The sequence below is a fragment of the Lipotes vexillifer genome, unplaced genomic scaffold (genome assembly GCF_000442215.2).
Source record: "Lipotes vexillifer unplaced genomic scaffold, Lipotes_vexillifer_v1.1 scaffold500, whole genome shotgun sequence".
Classification (NCBI taxonomy): domain Eukaryota; kingdom Metazoa; phylum Chordata; class Mammalia; order Artiodactyla; family Lipotidae; genus Lipotes; species Lipotes vexillifer.
The window spans coordinates 312,902-322,328 of NW_006778765.1; the positions used below are offsets into that span (position 1 = coordinate 312,902).

Genomic DNA, 9,427 nt, shown 5'->3' on the forward strand with positions numbered 1-9,427 from the left:
CTGATCCCTCCCCAACCCACTCTGCTAGAATTACTTGAGAGGAAATGACTGAAAATAGGAGGAAGACAGAGCTGCCCCAGCCCACCATGGTCACAGCCTTTAAGCCCCATCCCCTTCCATCTGGCCAGACCCTGACCGCAGAGGAAGAAAAGCTACTGAGTGTTTCCCTCCTCTTCTAGCAGAGGGTTGGAAGAGGGCCTCTGGTCCCCAGGCCTGGCCTTTCCAAACACCCTGTCTCCCACGTACCTTTTGTTTGTTCTTGGGGCAGAGCCGAGTCATTGCTGTGGACAAGGGAGAAGCCGCCATCTGCCTGGCCCATGAGAATGCTCAGAGGTAGGGGGGCTTGGGGGAAGAGGGTCAGGGTAGGGGGAGTCAGACTTTGGGGCCTGATCTCAACCTCTATCTGGGTATCAAACCCGCCGATGTCCACCCCCAAGAAGGAGGAGGCAGTGGGGGAGGCCTGGTGTAGGTCCCACAGGGTTACAAATGGACAATGGACACCAGGTATCTTACTGGTCCAAGAAGGGTTTATTCTCCCATTCTTTGTAGCCAAGGGTAGGAGTCTGTCCCCACCCCTGCTCCCACCCCCTCTCCCCGTCCCCATGCTCACCTTTACCTTCCTATCTCTCCAGGCTTCGGTTGCAGGACAGGATTCGGATCATCCCCTTCGATGTGACCTTAGGTACTTTCCCCACCCATCTTCCCTGGGTGGGGATCCTGGGTCCAGATGCTGATGGGTGGATGAAGCACTCTGCAGAGATAGAGGGTTGGCTTACACACACACACACACACACACACACACACACACACACACCCCTTCACACACCCCTTCACACACCCCTTCCCCACCCCCAATCTTTGCTGAGGACAGGCAAGTCCCTGTTGCCTCCTGGGCTGACCTGACCCATGAAGGGACCAGCCACAGGATCTTTCTTACCTTTCGTATCCCCCATAATTAATGAATTTAACTAGGGCTTGTTTGTTGTCAAGAAGTAAGCAGAAGCTCAAGAGATAGCCTTTGGGACCAAAATACTTGAGTGTCTGCCTGCCCCCGCCTGGCCCAGGCACAGCATGACTTGGCTGCATCCTTTACAGAGTGCCCTCAGAGTTCTGGCTCCAGCTCTGGCTCTATCACATGCCCACAGCATCCTTGAGCTTCATGTGCCCCCTCCGTGGAGTGTGATACCTGGTGCAGGGTGGGGCCAGTAGGAATCAACTGACTGAGGCCAGGCTTGCCCTCTATACACTCAGTCCATGTTGGCTTTGAGGCAGAGTGTGGCAAGGCCAGCGGGGTGGCAGAGAACAGAGGCGCTTGCTTTGTCAGGCAATCAGAGACGGCTGCCTGAAAGTGGCACTTGATCTGAGTCTTGCTTATTGAGGAGGTTTTTGATAGGAAGAAGAGAAGGCCAGGACACTCCGTGGGGAGAACTGCCACGTCAGAGCATACACACTACCAGCCAGGCTGCTGGCTGGGGACACTGGGCACTAATCTACAAGTCTAGTTTATTGGGTCCAGAGATAGGCCTAAGTTGTGGCTTGGGGAGAGGGATTTACCCAAGGGACATAGCAGCTTCCACCCTTTACCTCCCATTCTCTGCTGTGTGTTCCCTTTGACCACAGAGGGGAGCTGGGCACATCTTCTACCTTGGGGCCCTGTGGACCTGGTCGTCAGCAACCCTCCCTACGTCTTCCACCGGGACATGGAGAAGCTGGCCCCTGAGATCCTCAGGTGTGGGGTAGACCAGGGAGGCCAGGCCTGAGAAGGCCTAATGGGATGGGTCTGCCCTGGAGGACCATACTTTCGAGAGGGATGGGGAGGCTGGGGGGCTGAACGGGGCAGTGGTGTTGAAAGAGAGGCTCACTCTGGAACCCACAGACCTACTTTGGTTCAGCATCTGCCTTCCCACTTAAGACCACTGAACCTCTCTGAGCCTCAGTTTCCTGCCTCTGAAAGGAGAGTGGTAGAGCTTTGCTGGGCCATGGGGAGGACTCACTAATGACTAAAATATCAGACTACAGTATACAACACATAGAAGGTGGTCAGATGGGTGCATCATTTTCCAGAAGACTGAGGCCCAGAGAGGGAAGGGACCTTGTCCAAGATTGTGTGGGGGCTTAGCAGGAAAGCTGGGACTAAGACTCTACTCCAGGCTTTGCACTGAACCATCCTGTTCTCAAACGGTCTGAGAACCAGGGGTAGCCCAGCAGCCTCTGGATGAGGCAGTGGTAGTGAGTGTCAGGGTGCTGGCTTCCAAATTCTTGGCTCTCAGGAGTGGTCAGGGCCAGCTCTATGCCTCCCCAAGCCAAGAATAGGAATATCCTTGTGGGGAGACCCTCATGCCCTGGGGGTAGTCAGTCAATGGGATTCGCTGAGCATGCCCAGCACTGCCTGGTAGGGGGCTGCCTGTATGAGGTAGGGGAATCGGAGCTGCCATCATTCGGGGTCCTCAGACTTTCTTCTCAGCCCAGAGTGTAAGTTCCACAGAGCCTTCTTTGTGGAAGTCCTGGTCAGCTTCTCCATACTTTTCAGATACCCCAGGCCCTTAGCTCTCACTGTTTTCCCCTTCAGCTATGAAGATCCACTAGCCCTGGACGGTGGGGAGGAGGGCATGGACATCATTACCCACATCCTTGCCCTGGCACCTCGGCTCCTGAAGGACTCTGGGTATGGATGGGGTGTCTCCTGAGTCTGACCTCAACAGCCTCCTCCCCTCCCAGTATGTACTGGGCCTGCCCTGGGTGTCATTCTGCCTCCACCCCTCCCAGCTGGGACAACCCAGAAATGCAGGTCCAGCCCTGCCCAGCTGAGCTGACCCATTTCTCCCCCACCCAGAAGCATCTTCTTGGAAGTGGACCCAAGACACCCAGAGCTCGTCGGCAGCTGGCTTCAGAGCCAGCCTGACCTGTCCCTCAATCTTGTGGCTGTGCGCAGGGACTTCTGTGGGAGGTGAGACTCTACCCTGCCCCCAGTCCCCACAGCCATGCTGGTCCTTCCACTCAGACTATCACAGCTCTGGCTGTGGGGCAAGTGTGCGGTTCCCACCCCCTGCTCATTCCCCAGGGCCCAGGCAGTAACTGGCCCCTTGTCCCTGTCTCCTTAGGCCTCGGTTCCTACATATCAGGAGGTGTGGGCCACAGCATGGTTGCCCTGTGGATGCCTGGCCAGGGCCCCAACCTGCCAGAGTGCCTGGCTGACATTTCTACCTGGAATGCTACTTGGAGGGAGGTGGATGGTGCCTTCCAGAACCCCAGATGTTTGTGGCATTTCCCATGGCTCTGTGATTCTCCATGCTCTACATTTCTAGGAGACTTAGGAGTAGGCACAAGGGCCGGGGTGTCCTTCCTGGGCCAGCAAAGAGCAAGAGCACTCACAATCCAGCTTAGGAGCTCAGCAGACTGGATTCCCAGTCTGGCCCCATCGTGTCAGTGTAGCCAAGGCAGGTTGCTGTGTCTCTGTGGGTGGAATTGCTCTAGGGATGTTGGGAGATACGGCCAATAAAGTGGCGAGAGACCAGCAAGTGGTGACCTAATGTTTTGTTATTGTGATTTGTGGGTCCCCTGACCCCTTGCCCTTAGGCAGTGCTGGGGGTAAGAGCTTCCTTCTGCCTTTGCAGGGCTGGCTGGCAGGCCCCAGCTGGTGGTGTGGGGAGCAGTGTGGAGAAAGGCACATGGCTGCTCCTTTTGGCCTTGGAAGCCAAGGTACTTGGCACTGATCAGCTCCCTCACAAGGGCTGGCGTAGCACTCAACATACACTCCCCTAACTGGGCCTAAGCTCTGAGCGCAGGAATGTCGTCTGAGCTTGAGCTTGGGGATGGCAGCCTGCTTCCTGGTGGGGATGGGGCTGAGGGGCCTTGCACAGTTCTGGGGTCACATGTACACGTTCATTTAAGTGAAAGCTTGAGCCAGTGAGGGGTGAACAGGGCTTGTGTTTACTTTTTATTCCCATAGTTTTGAGCTAAAACATTCCTTCCAAGCCTTGGGATTTCTGAAAACCCATCTGTCCCTGGTTGGAGCTGGGGAGAGTGAGAAGCTGAGACAGAGTGGGCACCAGGTTTTGACCTCCACCCTAGCTCTGGTCTGCAGGCTGGTGGCTGCCGGGAGGCCCAAAGGCCCTTCTGTCCACAGCGACAGGAAACCTCCAGGTTGGCAGGTGCTGGTGTTAGCCTGCATCAAGGTGGGTCTCAAGGAACATGGCAGACTAGGCTGACTCATTCTGTTGGTCTCCCCTCCCATCCCCCCAACCCAGCACTTTCAGAGGCCTGACCTGGTGATGCAGTGGCCAGAGGCAGTGTGTCTGGTAGACAGCATCCTCTGATGGAGCCACGATGCTGGGTTCTAGAGCTGTGTCTTGCAGTGGGACCTTGGGCAGCTCCCTTCCCTGTGAGAAGCTGGCTTTTCTGGCTCCAAGGCCAGTGCAATTAGGCAACCTCATTTTAATCTCAGTCAGTCAGGTAAAGTATGTAGCTGGTATTCAAGGGCCCACTCCCTAGGCAGGGACTCCACAACAGAAGACATGGTCTGCCTGAGGTCCCATGATGAGAGGAGGCCAAATGGAGATAGGAAGTTAGGTCCCTGCCTTGGGAGAGTCTGTATTGCTGGAGTCATACCTGGCCTCAGCTACTCCCTCGCTGTGGTTGGGGGTTGTATTTGCCTTAGCAGAGGCCACATTGCACTTCCCAGGGCTACCGTATCCTGCTCCTTGCCCAGACCCAGCTGCATGGACCTCAAGCCGCCCATGGCTTCCTTTGAGGAGGAGCCAGGGACTCCCAGCCATGGTTGTTCCAAAAGGAACCTGGAAAGGCGGCGTGGGCTTTCAGAGCCCCCGTGTGCTCTCAGATCTCGGCCCGCCTCACCAGTATTGCCCTTCCTCTCCTCCTACCTGTGTCCTTGGGCTCTTGCTCTCTTCGCAGCATCTCAGGGTAGCTGCCCTGACCTAGCAGTCTGTTGCCTCCTTGTCCCACACCTCAACCACTGATGGCTTCCCTGATGGTCTCACCCTCCTGGCTTCAGGCCTTGGCAAGCATGTGGATATGGCTCCCCAAGAGTACATAATAATGGGGAGTGACAGTGTAGGCGTAGTTGGGGTCACTGAAGCAGGAGGCACCCTTGGGGACAACTTCCTCCCATGAGGCCTGACTCCCCTGAGAAAGAGGTACAGGCCAAGTGGACTGGCAGGGCCGGGCTTCAAGCCTGCAGCCACTGGCTTGACGGGGACTTGGACGTTAAGCTCCAGTGTTGGAGCCACACCAGCCTGGGTGCAGATCCTGGCATCTGCCCCTCACTAGGGTATGTCCTCGGGTAGATGACTTCAACTCTGTCAGCCTTGGCTTCTAAGTCTGAGAAATGGGACCAAGTGCTTTCTTTATCTTAATATGATGATTTTGAAGAGACCGTGGGCTGTACCTTTCATGGGGCACTGTGAACATTTTCACTGCTTGCCTTGGAGGGCAGACATAAGGAGGATCCTGTACCCTCATGTGTGTGTCTTGTGGTTGGCACCAACACGAGTCAGGCAGAGACATGGCAGTCTGGAAAAAAGGGAAGGCAGGGATTTCAGTCTTGGGCTCTTGACTTCTCTGCCCTCTGGAGATGGAGCCACCAAGAGGCTGGTAGCCTGGCAGCCAGATCTCCCCTCAGTCCCTCCTTTCCCTCTTCACCAGGGCCTGAGTGCCCCAAGGTCCAGGCCAGAGCAGCCTGTGGCTCCAGCCCAGGGAAAGCCAGTCTCACCTGCCCTGTCTCCTCCCTCCTTACTGGGGCCAGAGCAGAGATGAGCTGCCTCCTTTAGCATGTGTCATGGAGCCCAGGAGACAGAACAGCAGGAGGATGTGGGGCTGACGGTGGAGTCCAGGCTCTACAGGCCCTTGAGGTCTTGAGGGATGTGCCTGATGTCCACCCAGCCTCTGTCAGCTGGAGCCCCAAGCGTGGGCAAAGGGTGTAGGAGTCCCTGATGGATGTACTCTGGAAGAGCAATTACATCTCCTCTTCTGACAGTTGAGGAAACTGACACTTTGCCTCAAGTTGTATGCTTTTCCCAGCTGCCCATGGCTCTTTCCATGGGGCCCATCTAGCTGCTTTATTGACATGTACCCTTTCTGTTCTCCCCTAACCCCACCTGGACCCTGGGCCATTAACTTCTCCCAATCCCTGCTCTAAACCCTTGGCTGGCTCCCCATGACCTGAATGTGGTCTCCGTGTCCTGCAGAGTCCAGATCTGAAGAGGTAGGGGAGGATGACTATGGGAAGGGTCTTGGGGAGCCCTCCCAAAGCCTCATCAGTGCTCTGAGTAAGCTTCCATCAGAACAAAGTATTCCACTGCTGACTGGCTTTGAGAACTGCTTTAACCTATGTAGGCCAGCATGTCCCTCCCTGTCCATCTTTGGATTCTTTCTTCCACTGCCCTAGACTCCAGCTTCCCTGCAGAACTCTCCATTCCTCAAACACCCCTCCTTCCCTTTGCTCAGGCTGTGCATTCATCAGAAATGCTCTTGCCCACCACTTCTAGTCCAGATAATCCTCTCCTTCAGGCTCCAACACAAATGCTCTCTCCTCTGGACCACCCGTCTGACCTCTGGGTTCTCCCCACCAGACCCTAGCCCACTTTTTCCAGTAGCAATGACATTCTGTCTCATGCATTTGGAAGCCTTCCTGTCTCTGTCTTCTCTCTGGGGTCCCATGTGGGTCTAGCATACACTAAGCTCAGTAAATGTCCACCAGTAAGCCAACAGTGTATGCGTTTTCTAGAATGGAGCTGGAATTTCCCATGTGGCTCACATCGTACCTGACAGCAGCTCTCACATATTCTGGTCAGCAGGGAGAAGAAGCTATGAGGGCTTAGCCTCCCACCCGAGCCAGGCAGCAGTTCAAGTTGAGCCATAGCCACTTCTTGGGCTACAGTGCACCTGATCTCTGCACAGTGGCCACGCCGAGTACAGGCCGTCCTTTCTGCAGCAGGGGCAGGCGCCAGGTTTCCTGGAGCTCTGGGCCCCGGCCAGCACTGGCCAGAACAGCAGCCTGATCCCCCCTCATGACTCCCCAGTCCTAGGACAGGCCATCTGGGCAGGGATTGGGACTGGTAAAGCAATCTTCTCCCTCCTGTAGTAGGCAGAATAATGGCCCCAAAGATGCCCATGTCCTAATCGCATAAAGCTGTGAATTTGTTACCTTACATGGAAAAAGGAACTTTGCAGATTTAAGGATTTTGAGATGGAAAGATTTTTATCCTGGGTTATTCAGGTGGGCTCAATATAATCACAGGGGTCCTTATGAGAGGGAGGCAGGAGTGTCAGAGAAGGGGATGTGATGGTGGAAGCAGAGGTCAAAGTGATGCCATTGCTGGAGGAAGGACCACGGAATACAGATGGCCTCTAGAAGCTGGAAGAGGCAAGGGAATGGATTCTCCCCTAGAGCCTTAAGAAAGAATGCCAGCTTGCCAATATCTTGATTTTAGCCTCTTAAAACTGATTTTGGATTTCTGATTTCCAGAACTGTAAGATGATACATTTGTGTTGTTTAAAAGCACTAAATTTGTGGTCATTTTGTTGTAGCAGCAATAGGACTGTAATAGGTCATTTTGTTGTAGCAGCAATAGAACTATAAGATGATACATTTGTGTTGTTTAAAAACACTAAATTTGTGGTCATTTTGTTGTAGCAGCAATAGGACACTATTACGGATTTTGGTACCCGAAGTGAAGTGCTGCTCTAACAAATACCTAAAAATGGAAGTGGCTTTGGAATTGGAATTTGGAAATGGGCAGAGATTGAAAGATTTTGAGGTGCATGATAGATTGCTTTGAACACTTTTCCTCTGAGCAGTGAGGTGGGTGGGGATGGGGGTGGGAAACCCTTCACAACCTGGAGACCTGAGCTGCCCAGGCTCCCTAGAGCTGACCCTTTCTTGGAGTGAGAGACTAGAAGACTGCCCAGGGTGGGACCCAGAGAAGCTGGCCCAGGCACTGGGAGCTGTGGGGAATGGAACTGGGATCAGGGGGAGAGAGCAAAGCTGGCCTCCATGGTCTATCTCCAGTGGTATGGGGGCCACCCAGGCCCTCAGAGGGGACCTCAGAGACTGGATCCGAGCCTGGTCCTGACTCCCATGGAGTCACGTGGCTGACCCAGCACCCCTGGAGTGTGTGATAATGAACAGGGTGTGAGGGTGAGCAGGTACTGTGCCTGAAATGAGTGCAGCAGCCCCTGACTCCAAGGTGATCCCTCCATGTAAGCCATGGAGGTTTGGCTCCTTTCAGCCCCCAGGCAGTGCCCAGCTCCTGCTACAAGCCTGTGCTGGGCTGTGTGGCTGGGCTAGAAGTGGGTCATTCCTAGGATTCTCAGCTTCATGATCCCCAGAGCTGAAGTGGCTACCTGGAACCTTCAACCCTATCCCTGATGTCAGCCATATTAGCCTTGGGTGTGCGGACAGATCTGGGTCTCATTTGAAGCCCTGATGGTAGTTGTGAGGAGAGCAGGGGTTCCTCTTTTCATCCCTCCCTGAGAGAACTGGTTATGCACCCTGCCAAGGAACCTTTAGCATCTTTGGCCTCATAACCAGGAATCCGATGTGTAAGAGCTTCAAATTCTGGGACCACTCCCCTTCCAAGACACTCCTCTCAATCATCCTATAGGGAAACAGTGGGGAAAAGCCAATTTTACAGTTCACAGAGTAGGAGAGGCAAGGGAAGCTTACGTCAGCCTCGCTGGGAGCCCTGGACTGAGCTGGCTTCCACCTGGCCTTGGCCATGACTGAGCGGAGAGGTGAGGTGGCTCAGAGCAGCTCTGCCCAGCGGAAGGCAGGCCTTGTCTGGTCGCTCCTTCTCAGAGGCTGGGGTCTCCCTCAGAGACTTCACCTTTCAGAGTGAGGGATGCCACTGTATTGCCCCCTGCTGTGCTGGGTCTATAGCCCACCCCTGGGGCATGCATCTAGGGGAATGGAGGGGTCAGGTCTCCCAGCCTACTGAGCCCCAGGAGCAGATTATTGGGACTTGAAGCACCCACAAAGATCCTTATGTGCAAATGAGAACATTAAGGCTCAGCAGGCCAGGGCTGGGGCTCAAACCCAGGTCTCTTCTCTGCCTCGCAGCCTCCAGCCCTTTATCATCTGCGGACCCCCAACCTGCCTTGCTTTCCAGGTATAGTCTTGTCTGCCATTCCTGGGGGTCAGTGTGAGGCCAAGCTACGTGGGTGAGTAGAGTGAACCCCGAGCTAGAGCTGCTTGGGCCTTGTTTGCCCTCAGACCTTGCAGCTGAGTGAAGTATCTGGGCAGCCCCCTGGGCCTTCCTCCTCCTCCTTCATCTCCTTGCCATCATTTCTTGAGCTCCTGCTGGGCACTAGGCCCCAAGCAGCTGCTTTACATTTATTGGTGTTAATCCTCACACAACCCCACAGACTGGGTTTTTAATCATCTCCGTGATGAGGAAACCAAGGTTCAGCA

General features: G+C 54.7%; 1 protein-coding gene across 1 annotated transcript in view; it reads left to right on the forward strand.

Moving 5' to 3' along the window:
• HEMK1 (HemK methyltransferase 1, mitochondrial release factors N(5)-glutamine) overlaps window positions 1–3,514 on the forward strand; it is an 11,143-nt gene extending 7,629 nt beyond the window's left edge. The window contains exons 6-10 of the mRNA XM_007451818.1: window positions 269–333; window positions 633–682; window positions 1,621–1,729; window positions 2,570–2,665; window positions 2,834–3,514. Coding sequence (XP_007451880.1) covers window positions 269–333; window positions 633–682; window positions 1,621–1,729; window positions 2,570–2,665; window positions 2,834–2,951 — 438 coding nt within the window. The 3' untranslated portion in view covers window positions 2,952–3,514. The remainder of the gene's footprint in view (window positions 1–268; window positions 334–632; window positions 683–1,620; window positions 1,730–2,569; window positions 2,666–2,833) is intronic.
• Window positions 3,515–9,427: the final 5,913 nt, after the last annotated feature.